Source organism: Dipteris shenzhenensis, chromosome 18 (genome assembly GCF_047967505.1).
Source record: "Dipteris shenzhenensis isolate YYH24624 ecotype China chromosome 18, Dip_SZ_1.0, whole genome shotgun sequence".
Taxonomy (NCBI): Eukaryota; Viridiplantae; Streptophyta; class Polypodiopsida; order Gleicheniales; family Dipteridaceae; genus Dipteris; species Dipteris shenzhenensis.
Genome location: NC_141613.1, coordinates 43,184,577 through 43,212,082, shown reverse-complemented (window position 1 = coordinate 43,212,082; position 27,506 = coordinate 43,184,577). Strand labels below are relative to the sequence as shown.

The 27,506-nt window shown below is 43.6% G+C and overlaps 1 protein-coding gene across 4 annotated transcripts; it reads left to right on the top strand.

Annotated features, from left to right (window-relative positions):
• Positions 1-3,799: 3,799 nt before the first annotated feature.
• On the top strand, positions 3,800-26,426 carry LOC147891264 (uncharacterized). Of its 4 annotated transcripts, XM_087389644.1 has the most exons (9): positions 3,800-3,998; positions 19,215-19,371; positions 19,515-19,968; positions 20,119-20,238; positions 20,385-20,438; positions 20,638-20,801; positions 20,962-21,138; positions 25,711-25,766; positions 26,086-26,426. In XM_087389644.1, the coding sequence occupies exons 2-9, from the start codon at positions 19,307-19,309 to the stop codon at positions 26,178-26,180; spliced, it is 1,185 nt and encodes a 394-aa protein (XP_087245770.1). In that variant the 5' UTR covers positions 3,800-3,998; positions 19,215-19,306; the 3' UTR covers positions 26,181-26,426. The 4 variants fall into 4 exon arrangements, with proteins under 4 accessions (XP_087245770.1, XP_087245768.1, XP_087245769.1 ...); XM_087389642.1 differs by having other exon boundaries at positions 19,224-19,371; positions 25,711-26,426; XM_087389643.1 differs by having other exon boundaries at positions 19,533-19,968; positions 25,711-26,426.
• The last annotated feature ends 1,080 nt before the right edge of the window (positions 26,427-27,506 follow it).

The window sequence follows — 27,506 nt, the reverse complement described above, 5'->3', positions numbered from 1 at the left end:
ATATGTCAAAAATGGATGATAGAGAATATTTCTACTCTCTTGACCATGACATTATAAACAAGTTGCTCACCCATGCATTAAGACTCACAAATCACCTTTTAAAAATCAATCTATGTAAAGGCTCACATCACATGTACTCTTTTCAAAGGAACAAGTCTTCTAAATTAAGGTTTTGGGGCCACGAAATTCTTGAATAAGCATATTTTCTTTATGATTATCTTGATCAATAGACTTTTTGAAAGAACATATTAAGAGATGAGAAATTTGTGCTCCACTTAATGATCTTAATTTTAATTTTGATTATCAACTTTGTTATATTACCATTGGCTATGTCCCAATGTTTCTTTCTGCATTTAGACTCCCAATGACCTTGAATTTCTCAATTATGATAATTAAATATTTTTCTTGGAGTATTTTACTAATTACCTAGTCTTTCAAAGATTCTTTCCTCTAGGATTCCATGTCTTCTTTAATTGGAAGTACTTCCAATGTATGCAAGCCGCCAAGGAACATTTATGTCAACCTGAAATGCAAAAAACTTGATGATAAATAACACCAAAGGCCACACAAAAGTACAAAGGTATGATTTGAGAAAAACATGCACGAGGGTGATTAAGAAGATTTTCTAGCGACCTTCAAAAACTCTCCTCAAATCTCTCTCTCTCTCTCTCTAAAACACACACAAACTCACAAACATATGCAAACACTCAAAACAAGATATCTCAAGCTCATGGAGTTTCAATCCAAAGACGTTTGAACCACAATAAAGATGATGAAGTCCTCTACACAACCAAGGCAAGAGAATGAACATTGTGCCTCAAGGGAAAGGCTAGAACTCAAGCAAATGAGAAGAGCACCATAGAGTCTGATACCATATTGAGAAAAATGGAGAGAGAGAGAGAGAGAGAGAGAGAGAGAGGGGGGGGGGGGGGGGGGGTGCATACACAAGATGACTAACTATACATCACATTCAAGATGAAGGAAATCGAAATATATACATCTCACCTCTTAGGTTAGGGTTTGCCTCATAAACCCTATCTAGTCCTTCATGGATAAGTGCAATTTATACTATCCTTAACATGTGTGAATACGATCATAAACAAGTAATCCCTTCACCATAAGCCTTGCCAATAGGCCTCCCAAGTGTTGCAAATATTAAATTCAAATCATTAGCTAGAAGGAGCAAAAGGACTTGTTTTTAAGATTTCGCATTGCTTTGAAGGTATTGGCTTTCTTTTAGAAGCTTCCTTAAACAACCGAGACTATAAACATACTAGTATGTCTTAGACTAGAGCGACAATGTTTCCAGGCGCACTTCCAGGATCCACCAACGAAGGGCTGGCTTTTCGACACACTAGTGCGACCGACTGTCATGTATGCAGCACCTTTCTAGAGGTGCGATCTTCTGAGGACAGATTGGAGGAGCTTCGAGCGGCTACAGGTGACGATGGGATCCAGGATGATCCGATGTAAGCCCTCAGTTCCACATGAGATAGTACAGGCGGAGTTCGCCATGACACCTCTCCAAGTTGATGCCATCTTTCAGACAGTGACTTTCATCCACAAGGTATGGAACTTACCCCATTGGAGACTTCCGAGATTGGCCCTAGAGTCATCTAAACGACTCGCAGAGAGCGGGACAGACACATGGTATGCACGCATATCTACATGGCTTGCCAAGCATGGTATCCAGATGAATAGGCTTCACTCCTTTCAGTAGAGCATGGATGCACCTCCTGAATTGATCTCGCAAGATGAGATCAACCGTATTATATGATTAGACCTCCTCCAGCTTCACACATCCCGAACTTGGGGGGAGGACCAGGAACTCCCCACCAAAACCCAGTTCTATCACGACCACTTCCTGTGAGTATCAGAGGAGGGATTCGTTATCAAACCCCAATATCTCGAGGATAGAGAAGTATCTCATGCACTGAGGATTGCCATTGGTCAAGTGTGGGTTTCATCCCATCAGCTGAGGATTGAGGCAAGGAGAGCAACAGGTACACCTAGACAGCAACGAATCTACACGTTATGTACGCTGGGGACGGTTGAGACAGAGGAGCATTTCCTTTGTGTTTGCCCAACCTACTATGAGATTCGAGGACGCTACCACTGTCTCTACCTAGAGGGGAATGGCTTCGGTTCTTTGTCACAACTGATCCATTTCCATGACCAGGTCTGTATCGAACTCTATCTAATGGAGATGCGGCCACACAGGGAGACGCTTCTACGACAGATCAGAGAGTAGCAAGGGTTAGTCAAACCACTACAGGACATAAAGGGTGACCGGGCACAGTAGCACGTCACAGACTTCTATACATTTGAGTCAACCCCCGAACATAGTGGAGTGGAGGAAGAGAAGCTAGCCGATATGAGAGCAATCTCGATGAGCAGCCGGCACAGTATCGCCGAGAGAGGGACGCAGAGGCCACATGTGCGACAGAGCCCCCCCCAGAGTACACTCTATTGAGGTCCGACCTATCACAGCTTTCCTCAGAGGAGACCGGCAAAGACGAGGGATCACTCTAGACATAGCCCAGAGAGTCCAGAGAGCGAGGAGACCGCACCCCCCACCATAGCTCAAGACAGCTCAACAAACGCAGATACGAGATTTTCGCAGCCCACAAGAGAGCCATCACTGTACCAGGCTTCGGTTTCGTCCCAGCGCCTGGATAGATTGATTGATATGATATGATTATGATTATGATTATAATTCGTATAGCATAGATGAGTACTCAGCAAGGGTCCTAGTGTACCCTTTGCTTCAGCCCACTGAGGCTTGTATGAGTTCGCTTTTCTGTATACCCTCCTCCCTTTAGCCTGCCTTGGTCTTTATACTAGCCTTCTGGAGAGCACAAGCTTCTCTAAGAAGCTACCCACTCGCGCGGCTTCTCCAAGAAGCTACCTAGTCATAGAAAACACACAACCCCCCCCCCCAACACGAAACAAATTAATCAATGCGCCCGAATTCTATCCGCCTACTTGTGTTAAGGTTGGAGGGAAAGAGCCTTGGGAGCCCTTTCTCGGGAGGGAAGCACCGGGAAGGTAGGCAAGCGGCCAAAGGCCGCGAGCCACCTTTTTCGACGGCTTCCCGACCGAAAAGGGCAACTGTGGCCCTTTCTTGGCCGTCGAGGGCCAACGGGAGGGGGTGGCGACGCCGTTTTACCACCATTTATTGATGTGGGACTGGAGTTTCACGCGACACATGGCGATTGGAGCAGGTCTGGTCCATCTGTGCGTTGAGCAGACTGCTGTTCAGTTGGCGTTGTTTGCGCGACACGTGGTAGTGCGGTGTGGACAACTAGAGTTGTCTGCCATTGTTTGTGTTAGTCTACGACACGTGTCTCTTGGTAATCTAGTTTCGGGTCTCTTTCCACTCGTGGAAATGGTGAGGTGGCATTATTTAAGGCACTCACCCTACGGTTTTCACTTTTCCGATGGTCAATTTACCCAGAAAGCCTTGAGATCGGACGGTGGAGATCTCGTTTCCACCGACCGTGGCCCTTGACGCAGACATTGAGTCCCCCACCCGCGAAACAAATTAAAGAGGGCGGGTGGATGGAATCTTGGAAACGACCGGCAGAGCGGTGGCCAAACGAGCCTCTTCTTGTGAGCACAGGTGGCGTGCTTGTCAATTTCACGCACGTGGGTGCGTGCACGCAGGTAGCGTGGAAACAGGCCCTTGGGTCGTGGTGTGGAAACAGGCCCTTGGATCAAATGGTATCTACGACCTTTTACCAGTAGTTAACTTGGGAAAAAGCTCACAAGGGGCTTCATTGCTTCCTGATTGCCGTCTCTATATAATGTAGAAGTAGAATTTCGTTCCATGAATGGAGGCTCACACGAAGCTCATCCTCCTCGCACCTTGCCTTTCATTCCTTCGCTTCAAATTTCGCCAGCTTCAGAAAAAGCTCGCTGGCTTCCGCGCGTCAAACAAGCTTTGCGAGATCGGCAGACTCTTTGCTCATTGCCATCGCCGCCGGCCACTGAAGAAGGTAAGAAAATGCGACCATAGTCTCAGTCTCGGCAGCTGCAAGGGTATCCCTTTTTAATATTAAGAATAGTTGGAATACTTGCTTTCACAACAACTTGATGGACGGATATACACAGCACAACCATGTCAATGAGCAATTTCAGAATGTATGACGAGGGGATGAGTAAGCAAAATATCAAATTAAGGGCGGTACCAATGATAATAGAAGCAATGGTCCAACGAACAGATCTAGTGATGACTTACCGATCAACCATTCGTGGAAGGGGATAAAGCATGCAATATTCACTATTGGTCATACGCATAAAATTACTGAATTCTATAATTTTATGGTATTTCAAATTAGGACTGTGGATTGCATTAGAATGAGACACCAAGGATGCAACTGTCAATCGCGTCTCATATGTAGTCTGAGATTGACCAAGTCGTTGAGACAGAAATGACCTTGTTCTTATTTGACAGCCGTTTGGCAAATTCAGCCAACGTTGTAATGGCCCATAGTTTCATTCGAAAACATGTGTAAGTCACATGTGGTTTGATCAAGATCGACAAAAAAGCCAACGCGTTGACTTTTTGTCTGGAAAGTCAACTCTGTGATTTTCAACCTGCATTGTCTTATGAGGCTGCGTGGCGCGGTATTTGCTGGTGCTGCAGCTTGTAGGTAGCATGCCACTAGTTGTGGATGCCCATGACATCCCCTTCTGCTGGAATTAGAATTGGGGTATGAAAAAAGCCTCCCAATATGCTGAAGGAGGTGGTTGACTTTGGTATACCTGGTTCATGAATCTTGATCAGATGGAACTGAATTTCAAGCTCCTCTTCCATCTTTTGGCTGAGACGGTAAGGATGCTTGCTGGAGCGGGATAATCCAAGAAGAAGCTCAATGTGATGATCCTCTAGTCATATTGGTGGTAGGGATGGAGGGAATCTCGTCGTGAGGAAAATATCTTGCTGCTGGGGTATCCTGACTCGAGCCCTCTGAACTACTGAAATCAAAGGTCGAGTCAGACTATCCCTATGCCAATTGGACCAATAGCTTAGGATTTTGATATCCAAGCCTTGATTCTGGTAGTCAGGTCGAACTTCAAATTGGTGCCACCATTGTGCTCCCAAAATTGTACCTGCTGCCTGAGTTAGTGCGACCCTGAGTGGTCGGCTTTCTACCCACCTAAGATCTTCAGATTGGCTGAAGTGACCTCCATGTCGCTCTCTACCTGCTGTCCCGGAGATGTGCCATTCAAGGTAATGGTATCCATTGGAGTAAGAGTCAACTGGGCCAGCTTGGCGGCTTTGGTGTTTAATGATCTCCTCAGAACTCCTTGAATCTACAAGAATGAGGATCTTCTGACCACCAATTTGGCCAAAAAACTGAAACATTGTTGGAAACTTGTGAGGCTCCCCCTTTTGCTGATCTTCAATCTGCTCGATGACCATTGATGTATTCCCCGTGGGAGTTGAAGCTGTGGATGAACCACTTGACGTGGCTCCTTCTCCCTGGAGCTTGAAGTGAGGGCAATCCTGCTTCCTATGGCCTTGCACATGACAACAAAAGCACCGGTTCTCCTCGTGATAGGTCACTCAGGTCGCTGCATCCAATTCCACAGCCGTTGCTATCCTTTGTCGCACCATCTCTTGGCATGGTGGAGTCTTAGAACTTCTTGCTTTAGGATCCTTGACCCTTGCATAAGCTCGATATTCTGGGCAAGCTCGTATGCACCTGCAACCTCTGACGCAGCACATGATATCTGTATGCAACCCATGGAGAAACCTACCTAGATTCTGGTGTTCCTCCTGCTGCAACTGTATGTATACTTGTGTAAATTTGCTAGCGTAATGGTTCTCGAGGTCGGCATTGTAATGGTTCTTTTGCCACTCGGGCCACCAGGTGACCGAGGTGCATCGATGTGAGAATACACCTCTCGTTGTCTTTCGTAGGAATGATTGAGAAATAGCTCTTTTACTGGTTGAGCCAAAAAATCAACACTAAGGTTCGGTCTTACCATCGTACCGAAGAAAATTGAGCTTCTCAAGATTCGGGAAATGAAGCTTTGTCAGGCTGCAGAACTCTCTCCCTTTCCTCACCTCCTTGTGGGTGGAGTAGAGAAATGAGAAGATGTTGGCCCTGTTCTTCCTTCTCCTCCCGAGCGGCATGCTCTCTAAGCTTCTTGGCTTCTTGAGCCTCACACTCTCTAAGGTCCTTCGTTTCTCGAGCCTCGTGATCATGCTCTTCTTTTACTAGTGGCTCCTTCCTCCCCACCGGCATTGGACCTGTCACTGGTACTCATGGTGTCTTTCCGGATCTTTAACAGTGGCTGCCGAACCTCCCTATCTTAGGAAAGGAAATATGAAGCTCTGATGCCAATGTAGCAGGGAGAAAACCTACTCACTATTAATTGAACCGAAGAGAATAATGCACTCAAAACACAAGTGGAACTGTGGAGAGTGTGAGAATCGGAGGCAGGAATACAAGGGGCCTCCGAAGAGGGAAATGAATAAACAAATAACTGTGCGCCCAATGGGGCTGAATACAACTGAAAGAATAAGTACTGCATGGAGGGAATAAACCCTCACTACAAAATATGCAGATTGTAGGGAGGGAGCTAAACCCTCACTGTACATCTGTGTGCTAAGGGCTGCCGGATGTAGGCCCTTGTTGCTGCTGTAATCCGGACTGAACCAGTTTGGAGGAACTCGGTAGTAGGCGAGGATGTCCAACCATCAGCTGTTGTTGGCTGATTGAAGCTTAATCTGCCCTGGAATGGACCTTGAAGCTGGATGAAGAATGAGGTTGCCTTATATAGGCTTTTAGGGCCGACTGGCCGTAGAAGGTCAATGCCGACTGTTGACCCTGACCGACCTGGTCAACACTGACAGTTGACCGGGTCGGTAAAAGTCAATGCTGACCTTTTTCATTGGAAAGTCAACTTTGTGGTTTCTGACCTGTGTTTTCTTCTGAGGCTGCCGGGTGCCGTATTTGTTGCCGGCGCTGCAGCCTGTAGGCAGCATGCCACGATAGCACAGCCTCAAGCTTGGTGCTCTTGCTGCTAAGATTACTTAGAGGCAGTGATAGAACATGAATGTTGCAATGTTATGTGATCATGTATTTTTCTGTTGGCTTCCTTCGATAGTATCTCACCGTTTTTCGTGTATATAGTTGTCTTTTTGATGCAGACTTAGTATAAGACCTAATGTTGTCTTTTTCTAAAATGGACCTAATGTAATTTACTTTGTCTTCCATGCCATGCCAAAGGCAGTCTCCAAAGTAATTGCTCTTTTCAAAACCTGAAAAAGAAAGTTAAAGTGACAAGGATAAACAGACATCCAATATCAGTGGTCATTTCTTAATGCTTGCAAGGACTATGTTATGGACTTGGTTTGGAAATTGCCATGGTCAGATCCAATACCTCAGCAGACTCACAATTTCAAGTAGCCTTGATAGATTTGTTTCATTAAGCATCATGGTTACATGATAGTACATATTTTGAAGGCGAAAACAAAGCTGGTAAGTTCTAGAGTGCTGATGTTCTGTTATATTTTAAGAAGTCAAGTTTCAGTAGCTAGTGGTACATAACTAGGGTGTGACTATCGTGAGATTACAAGGGCACTCACAGCTTTGCTTTTCTGATGTTGATTTAGTAAGGCAGTTTTTTGGCAGTTAATGGTATATAACCTGGGTGTGATATTGATTTAAGAAGGCAAGTTTCGAAGGAGATTGAAGTTTTGGAAGGAGATGAAGCTGGGCTTAGATGGAAAAGCTCATCTTCTCCATCCCTCCCCCCCCGCCCTTAGCCTCTGCTTCTAAATGTAGTCAAGATCCTAGGCTTGATGTGACCACTGAAGTGAGACTTGCTGATGTGACTCCTAGTCCTCTCATGCAAGTTCCTGTTGGATTGCATGTTGGCAGTAGCTTTGCAAAGCTTCATTTTCGTGTCATTGATGGGTTCAATGAGCTGCATACTCCTGGTGACTTCCCACCTCTCCTGTCTTAGAAAAAGCCAAGCAAGCATGGAGCTGACAGGCGATCCGAGGTGAGAAGCAGACCTTTCAGCAGTGTGGTCAAAGAATTCACGGGCCTCTTACTCGGGGATTCTTAAAGAGTTTAAGAGAGGACTCCTTTCCCCACTCGTTTCAAGGCGTCATCTTTGCCCTGCGGGTTCAGCAGAACAAGAATACTGGAGAGAATCTCTCGGGACTGCAAGAGGATGCAGCCAACAATCAGGCGTTGCAAGGGACGGGCAAGGAGGCTTAAAACTTTCTGGAGAACAGCATAGCAAATATGGAGAACTGCAATGTCCCAAGTCCCCCAAGTGCGTAGGAGAACTTACAGTCCAAAGAATCCAGCAGAGGGGAGACAATATTTCAGCGTGAACAACATTCCTGTTCGAAGCCAGGGGCAAGCAAGCAAGATAATCAAAGCAAGGAAAAACCAAATGGCTCACAGGCCCCTGCCAACTATCTCCGGAACACACCCCAGTCAACCCGGAGACAACCGTGCCATTAGACCCAACCAAGCAGGTGGAGTTGAATCATAGGAGTTTTCATGAAAACGCTCAAGAGAGTCTAGAATCTCAAACTTGAGACATATTCCAGAGGAAAACTTGCTGCTTTTTTAGATGATGATTTGCATGAGGAATCTATTGAATGTCTATCCTCTCGTGCTCTTATTGGCATCCTTCCTCCTTGGTCCTCGACCTCCTGTTGCCTTTCTGGAAACTGGGTCAGAAAAGGACTTGTTGTGACTAGTGCTCCTTTTCTTAGAAGGGGCTATTATTTTGTCCTTTTTGAATAGGAGGAAATGGCTTTCAACGCTTTGAATCAAGATTTATGGACTATGAGAAACCAATCTCTCTACTTGGAGTATTGGTCACATGACTTTAACCTTGACAAGCCTAGGTCCACTACTATTCCTATTTGGGTTGAGCTTCCTGATTTACCCTCTCCCGTGCAAATCAAGATGCTAACCTCTGTAGGAGGTGGTAGGGGAGAAAAAGAATAATTTATAATAACCCTAAGTTAATTACCAAATTCCTGTTTCCTATGTGCTCTATCTTCTCACACAGTTAAAAAGTGTCCTTTAAAGAGAAGTAAACCAAAGCCCAAAACCAAAGCCCACTAAGGAACATGTCCAAGCTCGTCAGACTACTAAAACTAAGTGGGCTGTGAATTCCAATAAACCTCCGTCTGAACTGTGGCAGATTTAAAGTCGACTGAAGCAAAGAAATCTATTGTTAGTCAAAGTATCAAAGAAGAAGTTACGAAAATCCTTTGAATCAAAGAATGCTTTTAAAGCATTGGTTGATTGTAAAACTCAGCAGTGGATTCAGGATAATGAGATGGAAGATGCTGATTTTAAACCTGGTTGGTCAATTGCTTTTGAGGATGAAATAAATCAGAAGGACTCAATCATTAAAGGAAGAAAGAAAGTTGTATTAACGTCTTTGGGAGGTCTCACGGGTCTATGAGACAAAGTACAATCAACAAAGTAGCTCATACAAGCTGCCAAGGGCTGAAGCAAAGGGCTCGCTAAGGCCCTTGCTAAGTGTTAAACTAAGCTAGTGATCTCAAATTCTCAGAAGCACACTCTCAGAGCTCTCGGGAACTCCTTGCCCCCCCTTTCGGAAATGTTGAGAAATATCTCTATCAAAGAAAAAGCACAAGCCACTGTGCAAAATAAAAGGAGTCTTTCTCATTTGAAAAGTCAGATATGTTGGAATATGAAGCCAAAGTGAGTAAAAAATGAGTGTACTAGTGGTTTTATAGTCTAGTGAGTCCTAGACATGCCACGTGTCATATTGGGAGATATCCCATAGACATTGTGACTTTCTAGAGTCTAGTGGCACACTATATATTGTTGTACTTGTCTATTATCTAATATATCAGTCAACATCAAGCTATCAATACATCGTGAGTATTTTGGTTATTGCCTTGCACTTGTCCTTTCCTTCCTTTCCATTTTGCCTTTCATTATGCTTTCCATATTTCCATTCTGTTCTTAGCTAGCTACCATGTCTCTTCATATGGTATCAGAGCCTTCCTTCCTAGCCCTTCCCTTCCTCCTTACTTCTCCATGAGGTAGAGGGTGGCCAAAAAGAGAAGCTGCCCTCTCTTCTCTTGGAGGAGCTCCCCTTCCCTACTCCTCTCCATTGAAGGCTTCATCAACATTGGGATTCTCCTCCAACGTTGTCTTCTCCAACTTGAGCTTCTGCCACCTCTCTTCCCTTTCCTTGGTGAGCTCTTCTCCTTCCTTCAGCTACAAAGACGTCCTGGAGTGGTGCTGTTTCTGTTGCTCTCTCAGTGACCTGCGGACGATGTGACGCTTCTATCTGGATTTGGAAGCAGAATCATGACTTTGTGTCTTCAGGAAAGTTGTAGAGGACTTTGAGTTCTACAATTTCTGTTTTTACATCATTGCAATCTGAGTTTTCTATGAAAAAATATGGCTCCTACAAAAAGTGACGAAATTATTCCTGCGCGCGGATTTTGTTATTGAGTTCACGGGATGATAGTTTCCAGACTACTGTCACTATCTTGACCTCCGCCTCCATCTTTTGCTGCTCCAGTTGGTGCCCACGAAGCTAAGCTGTAGCTGCCCATGCAGCTTCTCTTGTTGCCCACATAGCTATCCTCTCTGCCCGTCATCTAGCTGCCCACACTGCTTCTAGCTGTTGCTCTTGTTGCTCACGCTTCTCCTGTTGCCCACGAAGCTCTATCTTCTCGCCATTCGAGCTGCCACATTGCACACCTCATCCGCCTTCTATAACGGTGTGTAGACTCCACACTAATTTGCAGCAAGAAGATAAAGAAAAATGATCTTGATGTGAGATACGGTTACTTTCCGGCTTCTCTGATTATTTCTCTGATTGCCCGTGGTGCTAGGCTTGCACATTGAGTGACTCTACTAGTCCTTGTGGCACCTCTGGCCTCTACATCGGTTTTTAGGTGACTCTCCATCTTCTATCTTGAGAGTCATGCCATGACCGCTCCATGTGGCTACCCCATGGACTTCACCGACACATATTTTGGGGCATCCATGCCTAGTGCTTTATCGACATCGTCATCGACTCGCACGGATGTGCACACATGTGCAGTGGTATTTTTATTATTTCTACAGCTTGATGTATTTTGGGGTCCTCTGCCTTGGATAGTCTCCCTAAAATGATATGTATTGAGTGTTTGGTTGTCATTGAGTCTAAAGGTCCTCTGCCTTGGATAGTTCTCCTAAAAAATGTATTGGTTTTCCTATTTTGGTGTGTGGCTTCCTAACATGTCCTGTTATGAAGCCAAGGGGGGATGTATTGTGGGAGCCGTGTATTGGCTTTAATAGGTTTAGAGGGGGATGTATTGTGGGAGCCATGTATTGACTTTGATAGGTCTCGTTATCAGGCGTGGTCGAGTTCCAGGATGTTGGTGTATCCTAGACCTATGAGCTAGTCATGTAGCCATGCTATAACGTGAGCCTTTGAGCACGTTGAGTCTCAAGCCATGAGAGTGCTTGGATCAACCTTTGAACACGCTCAGACTTTAGCCTCTGAGTTACATAGGGTGCACAGTTTGATGACCGTCATTGTCATGTTGTGTTCTTGGTTCCATTCCAATAGTCCCTCACCTTAGACCGTCATTGTCATGTTCTGTTCTTGGTTCCATTCCAGTAGTCTCTCACCTTGCCTTCATGGGGGGGTGTTGGAATATGAAGCCAAAGTGAGTCAAAAATGAGTGTACTAGTGGTTTTATAGTCTAGTGAGTCCTAGACATGCCACGTGTCATATTGGGAGATATTCCATAGACATTGTGACTTTCTAGAGTCTAGTGGCACACTATATATTGTTGTTGTACTTGTCTATTATCTAATATATCAGTCAACATCAAGCTATCAATACATTGTGAGTATTTTGGCTATTGCCTTGCACTTGTACTTTCCTTCCTTTCCATTTTGCCTTTCATTATGCTTTCCATATTTCCATTCCGTTCCTAGCTAGCTACCATGTCTCTTCAAGATATGTCTCCTAAAAGCCCTGCCGCCAAGGCTGAAAAGGGAAAAAATAAAAATGGTAAGTAAACCAATATCTTTCCTCACACTTAATTTGTGTGGACTAATTGACCCTAATAGAGTAAATTGACAAGTAAATATGCACCACAGAACAAATCACAGAGGAGCTCGAGCGCTCCTACTTAGAAACAAGGACACCGATTGGCCCCAAATGTTGGCGCCCCTTGTAGTATTTATTTAACATTCATTTGAAGCCAAGCGGCTGATTACAAAGGTCTCTGGAAAGCTGCACCACAGGCAAACCAACGCCCGTAGACTCCCCATTCAGCCCACCCTGTAATTCCCTGCTCAACTTCAAACAGTGAATGGCATCTAATTACTAGACAATCATGTATCCTCAGCCAACCAAAGCATGGAATAGAGACTCCAATAGCATCCACTGTCTAAGCCACACCTGCAATTGCACAACCAGTGAAACACGGCTGAACAAATGCAAGACAAAGCCCTTAACAGCTGAACTCTGGCGCAATCAATTGACAAAGCTCTTCCAAACAAGTTGCCTCAATCTATAGCCTCCCTGGCCACTGCCCAACAACATAAATCAACCTTTCTTCGCGAGGAAAGATACCCAAACGCAATAACTAGCGAGCAACTAAACAGGGAACAGCAAAAGCAGGCGAGGACAAGCCTTCTTCTACCCAGAATCCACCGAAGAAAGGTCACCCTGGCTGGAAATCCCTAGGTCCTGCGAAAATACGCTGATTCTTCTCTGGCACGGTCCCAAAAGCAGCTTAGAAGCGAACACCCATGCCTAGAAAGTTACCAAAATCAACAGCAACACCCGGAAGTCTCCAAAAAACAGATTGCAATATTCCCTGCACAGCTTGGACAGCTTGGAAACAAATCACAATTTCCAGCCTGGACAGCTTGAAAACACTTGGAAACAAATTGCAATTTCCTATAGTAGCCTGGAAACACTTGGAAACAGACCCAGAACAGGACGTAGTCACCTGGCACAGCCCGGAGGACCTGGAAGTGAGATCACAATTTGCGAAGGACACCCTGGCTGAAATCGTAATCCACAATAGGCTCCTGGATTAGGTGCGATTTCCTCTGGCAGATCGTGGATGCACTGGAATTGGCCCTGACCGATGATGATTTTCCTTGGCAGGCTCAGGAAGCTCCTGGTAAAAGGCGATTTTGCTCTAGTTGCGCCTGGCAGGCTCTGGCAGCTCACAACTGATGCTCTGGTTCCTTCTAGAACTGATTTGCCCTTTCAAACCCAAAAGAAGAGCTTTGGGCTCTTTTTGGAGTCCTGTGCTAAAATTAGCAATTTTTAATTGCACCACTCTTTTTGCCCCCGTGTTGCACACTTTGGCCCTAGGAATTAATTGCCTAGTACTTGGGCGCACATTCACTATCTCCAAGGGCCCACTAGAGAATTTTAATTCCCCAAGTCCCGCCCTATGGCCGAACCCTCGCGCCCTAGAGGCTCAAGGCAATCACGTGCAAATTACGGAAGTTGGAAATCAAAAGTCCCATAAATTCACGTCCTCGCGACAAAATTAGGTTAAGGGACACTAGGGTGTATTTTATAGAATGGTGGGCAGGCAAGATAGACAGACCCACTAAAGAAAATTTCAAGCTCATAAGAAAGAAAAGAGTGCAAGAAGAGATTCCATTACTTAAAACAAAGGACTCCATATTAGCTGTATCTATAGAGGAAAGCCTTTCCATCATCTTTCAGCATTTTCAGAAATTACTAGTGCCATTCTTGATAAGGATGAGGAGGTCATGAGGGCAAGGAGCAAATGTGGGCAAGCTAGAAAGGTAACGGTATCAAGTTTTGAAAAGATGCATCTAGACAATGATTTGTCTCTTAAGGAACTCAAGGAAGCAGTGTTCTCAATGGCTGATGGAAAACCTTGCGGGAGGATGGTATCCCACCTGAGTTTTACAAAAGTTTTTGGGATATAGTTGGGCCCTACTTATTAAAGCTTTGGCAAGAAAGCTTGACTCTAAACTAGCTCCGTGAACACTTAAATGGGGGAATAATTAAGCTTATACCCAAGGAAGGGGATAAGGAAGAACTAAAAAATTGGAGACCCCTATAAATGTGAAATTGCAGCTATAATTAAAAAAAAAGACCTTAGCTTTGAGAATGTAGAGTAAGATGGATAAATGAATTCTATAAGAGTAGAAAGGATTCATAAAGGGTAGACATCTTTTGGAGGCAATTATCAATATTTGGGAAGGTTAGTAGGATATATGCTTCCTCAAAATTGATTTGACACAGCTTATGACAAATTTTCTTCCATAGTCATTACTTGACTTGGTCTTGGCAAAAATTTCTCTTTTGTCAGGTTGCTACTCACAAATACCTCAGCTAAAATCTGTGGAAATGGTGAGATGACTCAAACATTCTTTTTGAAGAGATCTATCAGACATGGATGCTCTTTAGCTCCTTTGCTTTTGCAATTGCTGCTAACACTCTTGGATGGCTTCTTCAAGATCAAGTGTCCTAAAGCCAAATTAAAGGAGTTGAACTCTCTTGTTCAGGTAAGCAAGTGATCACTCAACAACTTGCTGATGATACAAAGGTCACTCCTAGAAACACCCTATAGGATATAAAAGGAGTTTTAGAATGCCTTGATATCTTCTGCCTGGCCTTTGGATTAGTTATAAATCATGCTAAGGCAGGATATGCAACGCAAGTAGGTGATGGCCAGGTCACTCTTAAACAATATGCAAAAATTCCCTAAAGGCAAAATCTTTAGACTACTTGGCATTCCTATGAGATTTGATGTCAGCATGAAAGAAAGGTGGGAATGGTTTCTCAACAAATTCAAAGGCAAGCTTGAAAGATGGACAGGTTCCCAAGCTGACCTAGCAGGGAGAAGGGTGGTTTTAGACCATTGCATTTATCCCATCTCTATTTTCTATCTTTCCTGTTGGTGTCCTTCAAAGACAGGCCTTGAGAAATTTATAAAGATGTGTAGATCTTTCCTATGGAGAGCTACTGACATTAGAAGGAGAATAGCCAAGGTTAGATGGTCCTTTTGTACAAGACCTAAAGATGGAGGAGGGCTAGGTGTTTTCGACATTAAACAATCTACTTACAAACTGGCAGCATGGAACCAGCCTTCAATAAATTAAAAGGGCAGTAAAACTAACAAGTATCCAGTCAACACTGTTACATAAACAATTCAGCAAAAGCATTACCTGTAGATTGGGAGCTAGAGTGCCCCTGCACCAAGACAAAGACACAGATTGGCCCCAAACCTTGGCGCCCTTTTCGGTATTTCTTTAATTTAGTGAGAGGCCCTGAAATCCAGACTACATAAAGGATAAACTCCTTACAACTAGGGCATTTCACATCCTGGTGGGCATCCACATACCCTGCATAGCCCTTACTGTTCACCGCTCTCACTACTTCTGGCAATAGGTCTCCACCCCAAGTCCAGGAAGCTTGCACACAGCCCGGAACTGTTACTAGCAGCCCACTCAGCCACTTAGTTCCCCACAGTTGTCACTAGTGCCCAACTAGTCATCCATCTGCTCAAAGCAAAGAAAGAAAGCATACACAAGCTTTCTTTCCTGTCCAGGACTGCCGGACTGCCATGACCAATAGTCTCTCATCCTATGTGTCGCACATATCCTGATACAACAACTTTGTTTCCCATAAGAGAATTGGCATCACAACACAACAAACACTATGGCAGTCACACTTGTAGCATCCCTCTCGGGGTTCTAGGGATACTTCCCATTCCAAGCATGGATTCCTACTCCTGCCTACTTAGCAATGAGGCTGTACCAAAGATGTGCCATCTGCCTAGAAACCACTGCTTGCATGTGACCCATCTCCTAGAGAAACCAAAAACATATTCCCACACGGAAGCCAACAAATAGGATACACAATGAATTTGAACCTGCTTGCATTCAGTGCTCTTCCCACTCTCGGTAGGCATCAGAATTCCAAACATTAGCCTTGCAAGACTCTGCTCTCACACCCATGTGACCATAGGCATCCATTCTCAGTGCGAACAACTAGGATCATTTACTAGTAGCCCAAACAAGGCCACATGCTCCCCAAGTGTCCATTGACTCACTGGAATACCCAAACAATGGGTGAAAGCATGATTGAACTGTCCACGGTGCTCAGAAACATGAACAACCTTTGCAAGCGTCCACCGTGAATCACCTTGCTAAACAAGACTCTCCAAAACTTAGTTCACAACTCAAGTGCCCATTCACAAGAGCACAGTTAACTCGCCCAGTCAATTTCAAGAGCAATAAACTAACCTCATACACGAGCCTATGCACACAAGAGGAGAACGGCCACTCCTATGCTGCCTTGTACCGTACTTGTAGCGACCACTAGGGGCCGTATAGCCCTACGCTGCCATCGTTTGCCTTTTGTACCATCGTACAATTATAGGCGACCATTAATTTGCCAGCTTGCTCTCTTCGACGGTGCCAACCTCCTTCCTGTGAAAAACTGATCGCCATCTTCTTGCCTAAGGCCTTCCAAAGCTTTCCTTTCCAAAAGGGATTGCATGGGCATGCCACGTGGCAGCCCATGCCTTAGGTTTCCCCCAAGGAGATGTCATAGTAGCTAGTCCCTGCTATGCATGATGGAGTTTATGGTTTTCAACCTTGCGAGTGACTATCATGAGATTGAAATTGCACTATGTTGTGTTTTTAGAGGATGAGTTTGGGAATGTTCCTGGATTCATCTAGGTATATGCCTCTAAGCCCCCTCTAGTGTGGCCTTTTTAAAACCCCACCAATGACCAACTTCAAAACTAAGGGTATTTTGTCCTCTTTCTGTCCAAACCACAAAAATCACCCCCAAGGCACAATATCTAGGAGTTCTAGCACATCAAGCAACCGTTGACCACGCTCCTTGTTTTCGCAGGATCCTGCCCACATGTAGACCAACATGCATGCACCAGAAATCTTGCCCTCGTGATACAAAATCATGGATTACAAAGGCAATTTTGCATCCAGACATGGACTCGACAATCTCCTTAGGAACTTCAGTATGTCACACCTTTAAGAGCCCCCAAAGGGAAAAACCACCCTAGACTTTCTACAATATGCGATTCTGAACCTTGTTAGACCAAGGGAAGTCAGATGTGGAAATCTTTGTGGAATGCCTTTGAAGAAATTAAGAGTCAAATTATTTTCATTCTTTATGTGCTTAGATTTTGTTCGGGTCTCTATTTTTCCCAAGAGTAGCTCTCTTAATGATGCAAATTTCTTGAGGATCGGTCTTTTATAAAGAAAAGGTGCACAAAGTTGGTGACAGATTTGGCACATAATGAATTAAGGTGGAAATCATGGCCTGAAATAAGGAGCGAATTTAAACTATAAATCAGGGCTTATTGGACAGAATTTCCTTATGGAACCAAGAGCTTCAATAGAAAGGGGGTCATTGTCCAAAGAGTTTACCTGGGTGGGCTCCCCTCATCTCCTCCCAATGCCTACTCCTAGTAGTGATATAGATGAGATAGTTAGAATTCTAAATGGCAGATGGAAAATTTCTAACAGGTTCAAATGGAAAAAAAGATTTCTTCTGATATGGAATAAACAAATTCTTGAGAAATGACTACTCTTTTATGGCTGATTCTCCATAAGGCTGTGTGGACTAAAAATTATTCATTTCAAGAACAATATGAGATATAAAGTGCTCACTAGTACAAGTAGATAACAATTCTTGTGCATATCACGTACAGTCATTTGCTTGATTCTTCTACGATTGATGCCAATCTGCTTGCTGACTCACAGGATTCCAGGTCAGTGCAACACACATACCATTTCTACATTTCAGATGATAGGGAACATGATACCTTATTGCATTTGGAATGATTGAGAAAGTAAAATCCCCATGCAGAAAATATAAAGAGTGAATAGATTGACAAAGGAAATGTAGATGCAAAAGATGCCGTGGTCATAAAGAGGATGTTTTTCACTTGTTCATTACTTGCCTAGAAAGGTATGGAAATTTCAGATTTACCTAGGGGAACCTATTAATTGGAAAACCATCTTACTAGGGGATTCACTAAGGATGCCATGTTCCCTATGGGCTATCATCAGAGCACATGCTTTATGGAATATTTGGTTGGCCCGAAATTAACTACAGTTTAATGATTTGTCTGTCAGTGCTATGCATTTATTTTCTTATTCGCTCAACATAAATGTTTCTCTCTTCCAAAACTGATGATTAGAGTCTGTTTTCTGCTTTCTTTCTGCTACAATGCTTTCTTAGACCAAGTGGCACCTTGATCATGATATCTTCAACTATAATGATGCACTTTGCTCAGCTGCCGATGGAAGTGGATGAACATAACAGCATGTTTACCAATTGCAAAGACCTTATCAAAGACCTGTAGAATCATGTCATTCCTTGCTCTTTCTCTGTCAAAGAAGAAGTGCTTTGAACCCAGCTCAGCACATCCTGTTTCTGGAGATTCAAGCACGCTTACTTTTGCCTTGTGGGAGCCTGTTAGTTACTCCTTAGTTGGAGTCTGTTTTGCTGTCTACAAATATTCTCATCTGAGAGAATTTCTGGTTACGTTGAAATGATATTGTACAAATCTCATATTATAATATAACTACAACATTTCCTCCTCAAAAGAAAAAGAAGGCAAGTTTCAGCATATAGCTTATGTGTGACTATCGTGAGATTACAAGGGCTCTCATAGCTTTGCTTTTATGATGTGGAGTTTGAACATGTTCCTGGATCCAGTAAAAGTTATAGGGTGATAAATTGTTAATGGGGTAGATACTTTGTGTCCAAATTCTTATGTACATCCAACTCCAGAAAATCATTCATGCTCTGTAATAGAAGCAGCAATGTGGGGAGCTCATGCTCATCGTGGCTTTATAGGCATGACCCAGTGGGCTTTCTGCAGCAATTTTTAGGAGGATAATTTTTTAAAAATTGCAATCTTGTTCATGTCAGTGGATGGGAAAAGTTTAATATGGTAGTGAAACAATTGCATAGAAAACTATATAACAGAAGGCTGGCTGAACAATGCACCCTGAATGGTTTCTTGATCAGATATGTGAAAACTGAAGAACGCACCCTGAATGGTTTCTTGATCAGATATGTAAAACTGATACACTAAAGCATGCAATTGTACTTGTGATTCAATGTTATTATCTTAAGTGCTTAAATACTCAGACTGAGATGCTATGGGGGTGTTTGCTTTCTGGTTGTGCTTGAAGGGTTTCCAGTTATGCTCCCATGCTCTATATGGCTTGGCATTGGATTCACCTTTTGGATCAGATGATGGCAAAGAAGCATTACTGCTGTGAAGATGAAGCAGGATGCAAATGGAATTTTAACAATCATTTCAGGAGTGCAATGGAATCAGCAGTTCTGGTACTGATATCTTATATTTATGCAGGTGTTGCAAAACAGTAATTTCTTTTATGCAAGATATCTCTTTCCATTATGTATGTATCTGGTTGCTTGGGAGCACAGATGCACACTATGTAATGGATAATGTCGTCCTAATTTTGCAGGTGCTGTCCATATTTCAGGATGAATGCTAGTAACACAGGAAGGATGCTAGGCCTAGGTATAAAGAAAACTGGATTTGGTAAAGATTCAGAAGTGACAAGTAGCTGGCGCCTTTCTATTCATATAGTAAAGTGTTCAGGAAGTGCACAAAGTATCAGGACACGCCGCATTCTACCCGCAGTGCCATCTGAACCGCTGACATTACCAAGAAATGCATCAAGCATGAGGGTTCATGTTGTTTCTGATTTACACACGGATTATTCAGAAAATTTGCAGTGGTTGAAGAGGTTGTCCCCTAATCTTTTCGGACAAGATGCACTGATTGTGGCTGGTGATGTGGCGGAAAAGATAGAGACATTCAAGACAACTATGACCATCCTTAAGGATAAGTTCAAGCATGTGTTTTTTGTTCCTGGAAATCATGATTTATGGTGCAGAGATGATGCAACGAAAGATGTAAGAAAATCCTTTCTTGCTATGTGGAAAACTTTTTTGGCTTAGAAAGTTGCGCACGAAAGACCTCCTGATTATTGAAGATTAGGAGTTTAGGGAAGCAAACGATAGAGTGTGATGTTTTGCTAACTACATGGCACAGGACTTGTGCAGATAGATTCATTGGAGAAACTGGGTAGACTGCACACGATTTGTGAATTGTTAGGGGTTGAAACAGAGCCAAGGATTGTTAAAGGAGTTGGAATCATTCCTCTTTTTTCCTGGTATCATCAGGCAAATTTCTATTTTATTCTTGCATTCAATCAGGCCTTCCGGACTTTCAAGTGTCCTTATGCAAAGGCAAAAAGTTCTGATGTGTTTATCTGAGTAAGTGCTTTTATGAATGTGATCATGATATGACTGTACTGCCTTTCTTTCAGAGTTTTGACAAAGAAAGGGACATATCTGGCTATAGATTTCCTCCATTGAAGATGGTAATAATTCTGTCACTGAACTGAATGCTCACACTTGATAATTATGATTACTTAAACATCCAGTGGTGTGGATCACCAGGGGAATCTATCAGAGAATGAAAGTTTTATATCGGATTCTGCCATCAATAATGGCTGTGAGGACAACATATGATAGCTTAAATATCACATGAATCTGTATGAGCTTTCATGTTTTATGCAGGTCTGCAGAGATTTCCAGGCATGCAAGTGGTGTGCTCCATTTAACAATGGAGGGGACTCCCTTGCTCGTTATTTTGATGATCTTAATGCATGCCATTCTGAGTCAGTCGAGAAGATTAAAAGGGATGCTCAGCAATTAATAACCTTCTCTCATTTTCTTCCCAGGTGAATTCTGTGACTGGTCTTAGATCGACATTTCATCCTTACTGCTGATCCCAATTTAGACAGAAACAGTGATGTGTTTTAAATGCGGCTGTGGTTGTCTGTTTGGTTTTCCCTCTCATGCCTGATATTGATTTGCTCTTGATCTAATTTTCACATACAGGCCAGAATTGTGTCCTGAGAAGCGTATGCTATTCTACCCAAATCTCCCCAAGGTTGTTGGTTCTGATTTTCTGGAAGCTAGGGTCAGGAAAGTTCATGGTGCTGAGGGCACACTGTCAGCTTGTCATGTATTTGGCCATACTCACTTCTGCTGGGATGCCACCATTGATGGAATAAGGTAATAAACTTAAGGTGATGTGCTTATCAGTACCCTATGAAGTTTTGCTTAGATAGGTCTTATTGAAAAGAGAAGCATACTAAATATTGATTAGCTGCTAGCCTTCAGCACGACTTGGTCTTCCCTTCATTTCTGGAGTCCTGACAGAAAGGCAACCAAGTCTCCAAAGAATGGTTATGCAAAGTTAATTAGTTGTTCCCCTCCCCAGGTCCGAGATTTATGGAGCTAGAGGAGATCTAACCGTATGATATGGTTGATCTCAGCTTGTGGGATCGACTAAGGGGGCGCGCCTATGTTGTACTGAAAGGGGGGGAGTCTGTCCATCTGGATACCGTGCCTGGCAAGCCATGTGGATATACGTGCACACCATGTATCTGACCCACCCTTTGCTAGTCGTCTGGATGACTCAAGGGCCATCCTCGGAAGTCTCCATTGAGGTAAGTCCCAAACTCTGTGTATGAATGTCACAGTCTGAAAGATGGCATCAACTTGGAGAGGTGTCATGGCAAACTCTGCCTATATTATCTCGTCTGGGACTGAGGGCTTACATCAAATCATCTTGGACCCCATAGTCACATGTAGCCACTAAAGTAGACCTGGATACGAGCAGGCGTTGGAGGAACATTAAAGATCAGGATGATTTATGGGAGCCACTACATCAATCCTTGAGATGTGATGGCATAAAGCATATCCATAGGGGTGCATGAAGCTTCTCCAAAATTATTAATAAAACCCCTACCATCTAAACGTGGTGTGGCAGACCTTGTATATACTAATTGAACTATTGCTACAACCATGTGCTACATCTTTTTTAGATTGTGTGTCTGTAGTTATGACCAGTTTAGCTTTGAATTGCTTTCTTTTCATGGTAAAATCCTAGCTTTCTTGGCTTCCTTGACTTATATGCAACTCCATTGGCTTTTTCTTAATAAGATCATATGACATCCAAATCTGTCTCTTTCAAAATTTTGGCTTGTTTGAGAAACTCAATTTATGGACCTGTGCTTTGAATGGCATGCTTACTAACTTGAACGAGGCTGCTATTTGATCAGAATTCCATGTCATCGCTAGCACAGCTTCCCTTGGATGTAGCATGCTAGCATGTAGGCTTCCTTTGCTGTACCAATCATCTTCAAGCTATCAAATTGTCTGTGTGCTGTGTACAGGTGTAGGCCCTTTTGTGGTGGAACCTGTCGTTGATGCTGATTTTAGATCGGGTCTCCGTTGTAGCTGATATGCTGTCTGCCAATCGTGATCTGTAGATTAGGTCAGGGGGACTGTATGGGTAACCTAAGGGCCGGACTAGGGTAGAGAAGGGGCTAAGAGGCTAGATAGCTAGAAGTTGGAGTTGGGGGCCTTGGAAGGTGGAGTTGGTGCATGAGCGAGAGGAGGAGCCTGAGTAGAAAGGCCTAAGTGGGAGAGTCCTGAGTGTTGTGGAAGGAGTCTGAGCAGTGAGATCCGAGCGGGAGAAGTTGAGCAGAGCAAAAGGAGGCTGAAGCAGAAGGGGAGGGACCTGAGTGAGAGGCTACTGCAGAAGATGCTGAGTGAAGAGGCATGAGCAGGAGAAGCTTGAGTGGAGCTGAAGCAGAAGGAGCCAGAGTGGAGAGGCTGAAGCAGAAGGAGCCTGAATGCAGAGACCTGAGTGGGAGATGCTTGAGGGGAGTGGAAGGAGGCTGAAGCAGAAATAGCCCGAGTAGAGTGGCTTGAGCTGAGAGGTTGAAGGGAAGGAGAGCCTGAGTGGAAAGGCCTAGTTGGTGCCTCTGAGAGAGAGAGAGAGAGAGTCTATTACCATCTACGAGAGCCTAAAAAGTATACTATGTGGTTAGAGCACTTAGGGAGAGCATGGTGCTTTTTTGGCTCATTTTGTGTGAATTGAAACAGAACATGGGAATAGCTGTAATATTTTCAGCATGCAAAATTAACCTAGATCTTGAGAAAGCAAGGGAGTGTGGTGGCATTCTTAAGGTAGATGGTCAGAGATGATAACCTATGATGATGATATATTAGCGTCCTCAAGAGACCAGTGAGAGGGAGATTCACAAACTTGTGCGAAAGATTAAAAAAAGGCCTATGAGGCTGAAGCCTGAAAATACATCAAGCTCATACACCCCGTGCAGGGAGAGGATGGGGAGACAGTGGTCGGGATTGCGGCGGACGATAGTCTGGAGTGTGTTGGGTGGGGGAGGGGCGGTGAGATCTATGTGGAAATTGAGGTTTTGGGCACGGAGTGCGTCAAAGTGCATCTGAAGTGTTTGGGGGATGGTGCGTGGGATGACGGTGTAGGTAGTGAGTTGTGTGGAGACCTCCCTATACATCGTGAACTCCTGCTACTCTCTGTCTTCCAACACGGATTCTACCTTGTCCAGCTGGTCCATCATGGTTTGAACCAAGGATTCATTGGCAGAGAGCTCATCCTTGAGCTTTGTAAAAGTGACCTCTAGCTCTTCGACATTTGCCCTATATTCCTCTGCTCTGTCGAGGGCGGTTTGCCCGGGAGCTTGTGTGGTGACAATGAGGGTGTGGCTGTTGTGCGTGCTGATTTGTGCTTCTAGAAGAGAGGACAGTTGGGAGGCATGCTCTTGCCTCCGCTGCAAAATTGTGCACACTACCTAAGGGAGCTAGGCCATTGCATCTAGCATTTGGAGCTCCATGTGGTTCTGCTGTCCAGTTGGTTGGCTGGCTGACTGGGACAGAGGGGTGGCAGACCCAATCTGCGGACTGGTCGACCAGGGTAGGCCCTTGGAGCCTGTAAATACTCCCCAGGCTATTCCATTTTTCAACCTGGCTGCATTCCTGCCCTGAATCAGGGCCAATGCATGGCTTAAAGGATGTGAACACCATGGATGCTGCCCAAAGTGTGCCTCTCGATTAAATCCAAGAAGGATCATAATGAGTTACCAATGTGGCAGTCTGTGTGGTGCCCACATGGCAGCCTCTCTCTCCCTCCACAATCCCCCTATCATTCTACAAATGTCACTCGCCCATGCTCTCCTACTCTGGGGGCTTACCAGTGGGGAATGGATGCTTCTCTTCTGACACCGCCTCTCAAAGAGCCATTGTGTGTCACAGCCAATTTCATCTGCCCCTCTCAACGAAGGCTGACCAACAAATGTTCTTCTTTACCAGGGAATATTGTCAAGATAGGACTCAAGAGACCTATGGACATGAGTCCTCACCTACCTTGACTTTACTGGTATAGACAATATTTGCATCCAAAATGCACTCACCATCAGGTGTACTAACAATATTTCTTGTTACTTAGATCTACACATATGATTGAGCAACAATTTCAAAAAAAGATAGATTGGCCTATTACTATAATTTGGTTGTGGCATATCCACTCATCCGTGTATGGTTTGCATGGCCAATTTTGTAACGATCATGTTTTTATTGTATTCTTCTACCAAAAATAAGTAGAGCGATGCTTATTTCTCCATAAAATTGCTAGTTATCTCTATTTGGATCTCTAAGCTCTTCCCATCATTGATTTTCCATTTCATATAGTGCACATTGTCAATAACTAACTTTGCATTGCTTAATTTATCCTAAGTTGGACAAGTGATTTAAGTTCATGTTTTTTCCTAACAATTATGGCCAACAATTAAATATTCATGTAATCACGTCTCTTTTTAGAAACCCTTGGAAAAATACAGAGGCTACTAGTATGTCTTAGAGAGAGAGAGGGAGATCTATGTCTGTGAGATTACATCAAGCGGAAAACCACCCTTGGTAGGGGATCTAGTAGATCCATAAGAGTCTAGTGTTGAAACTGATACAGAAACGCACTCCATGTGTCAGGGTTATTGCTGTCAAATGCCATCCATAAGTACTCTGAGCTTCATGCAGACCTGACTAAGGTCCCAGTGGGAAACTTGGTGCCAATGGAATGTGTCCAAAGTCGATTGCTGCCCCGCACTCATCCATGCCCTATGTATATCTATCTTTTTCTGCATTTGTGGTTTGGGGTTCCTCCCCTCATATACCTCCTTTGCACACCATGCATGTGCCTTAACACATAAACTTTTGTCTCTGAATTTAGGGTCTCGACATAATTTACTGAACGAATTGAGTAATTTAACTTGTAATGAAAATTAAACAAGGTAAGAGAAAGTGCTTGCTGTATGTACGTTCGGAAATGTGGGCATATCTGAGCATATTTTCATCAATAATATGGATCCAATGTTGTGTACCAATGACGTTCATAGGATGTCAAAGTAGCTAGTCTCCCCTATGCATAACATTAGGTTGCTCATATGTAACCTCTGGCATATCATGAGCCTAGAAGCAGCAGCACATCTTTCTTTTTTTCTTTTCGATGTTCGTGATGAGTTTCAAGGTGATTTAGTCCCTTTTGACACACTGTTTTTTTCATCTTTCTGGATCTGGGATGTCATTGGGACAGTTACGTTTGCAAGCTGCAATCTGCTATGCATTATTTAGTTGGATCTCCATGTTGAAAAGTGTTCTTAGATTCACCCAGATTTGTGTGACCTTACTGTAAGCAGATTTGGCATGTCCTTGTTGATTATCATTTGACATATCTGGAACTGAGATGTGTGTTTATTGGGTCAGATACATTCAAGCACCGCTGGCCTACCCAAAGGAGAGACAGAGAAGGATCAATGGAGGTGAGGATTGGCTTCCATTCTGCATTTATAACTCTGATTTTGGAGGCTTGGTGGGGGGTCCTTTGCCATTTTATTGGTCCGATTACTACCGTAATCATGAAAGGGACCCAGGCAATGAGCAGCTTGGTCCTTGGGTTGGCCAGTTCTACAAGAAAGCTGCAGACACCTGATGTAGACTGAGTGCTTGTTCGCTGAATTTGTGTCTGCAAAAATTGCGCTCCTTTGAGATGGCATGAAAGCAGGGTTTCTGTTCAGAATATAATTTTGAGATTTCTGGTTTGACAGCATCTCAGAAATGATTGTGTCATGCTTCAAACAGGTAAGTTATTGAAGCCAAGCCCTCAAGGTGAGACAATGCATATGGGATGCTGCCTTGCTTTTGGGGGGTACATTTATTCAATCACAAGAAAATAAGTGAGCCTCTTGGCTATGGCTGATCAGTTTATGTATGATAAATGCTAAGTACACTGAGCTAAGCATACGAAGGATGACTCATCTAAAAGTGCTTGTTTCGTAGGACCTACTGAGATTGTTGCTTGTTGAAACTGAACTGGTCAACCTTTGCAATAGGAGGTGGCAACACTAACTTCTGTTATGTTGCCAGTGCTAAACTTCTGAAATTCAAGGGATGAAAAGTATTTAGGTACGTGTGCGTGTGTGTGTGTGTGAGGGTGTGAGAGAGAGAAAAATAAAAAAAGGTCTAGTAACATCTGCAGAAGACCTCCCGGGTCTATGAGACAAAAGTACAATACCAACAAGTGACTTATGACACATGAATAACCAGAGAATTGGGGGAGTGCACAAAGCTCAGCTCCTCCTGAGTGAGAGAGAGAGAGAGAGAGAGAGAGAGAGAGAGAGAATCGAAGCTTAAATGAAAAAATATAGATTGTTATTTGGGAAATAAAGAAAGAAACATATATTAACGTCCACGGGAGACCTCGCGGGCCTATGGGACGGGGGAGAGAAGGGGAGGCCGAACTAAGAGATAGCAGAGCAAGATGAGGGCACTGAACGATTCGTTGATTTAATGAATGGGGGCCTTTTAGGATGGGTTAATTGACGTGTGGAGGGAGGCGATGAGTAATTAATTAATAGAAATGTTAGGAGAAGTGAATAGGAGGGACGAGCCTGGACATAAAACAAAAGATTTGTGCCCGGTCCATGAAAATAGCCCACTCTACGAGGACATCCTCACCAGATAATGGAGAAATAGGCAGAATTTGTGTTTCATATCATGGGAACATATTCGTTACAAAAGGTGAATCTTTGGCTACGTAGCATGTAGGGTAACCAATCACTTATCAAAGCTACTACTATACTCCTAGACCATGCGCACCCAATCCCTCTTTATGCTTAGAAATTCAGACATTATATCATGTGGAATATAATTCGTGCTTGTGATTCCCTCTTCCTCCAATGTTAAATCATGATCAGAATCCCATCTTATCATATAGCAACCTATAGATGCCCAAATTCTAGAAACATAAATTGTTGTAGCCAAGAGAAACACTCAAGTTTCTTTATCTTAGCTAGCCACAATCCATAACCCCCTTAGTTATGCTACACACCAATCCAAATGCTACACAATAGTTATTTAAAAAAATCAACATCTGATCAACCTTAGATTCATGCAAAATAATCAATGCATTTGTAGCAGCCATAACAGATGGTATATGCAGCTCTAACACTACGGTCCAAAAAGATTTCAAATACATCCAACTTTCTGATACCACAATGGGA

What these genes read in the sequence shown, in the direction of transcription:
- LOC147891264 (XM_087389642.1), top strand. Translation starts at nt 19,307, where the DNA reads ATGAAGCAGGATGCAAATGGAATTTTAACAATCATTTCAGGAGTGCAA. An exon ending in GATTTCCTCCATTGAAGATG is followed by an intron (nt 20,439 to 20,637) that starts GTAATAATTCTG and finishes TGTTTTATGCAG; the next exon opens with GTCTGCAGAGATTTCCAGGC. An exon ending in TTCTCTCATTTTCTTCCCAG is followed by an intron (nt 20,802 to 20,961) that starts GTGAATTCTGTG and finishes TTTCACATACAG; the next exon opens with GCCAGAATTGTGTCCTGAGA.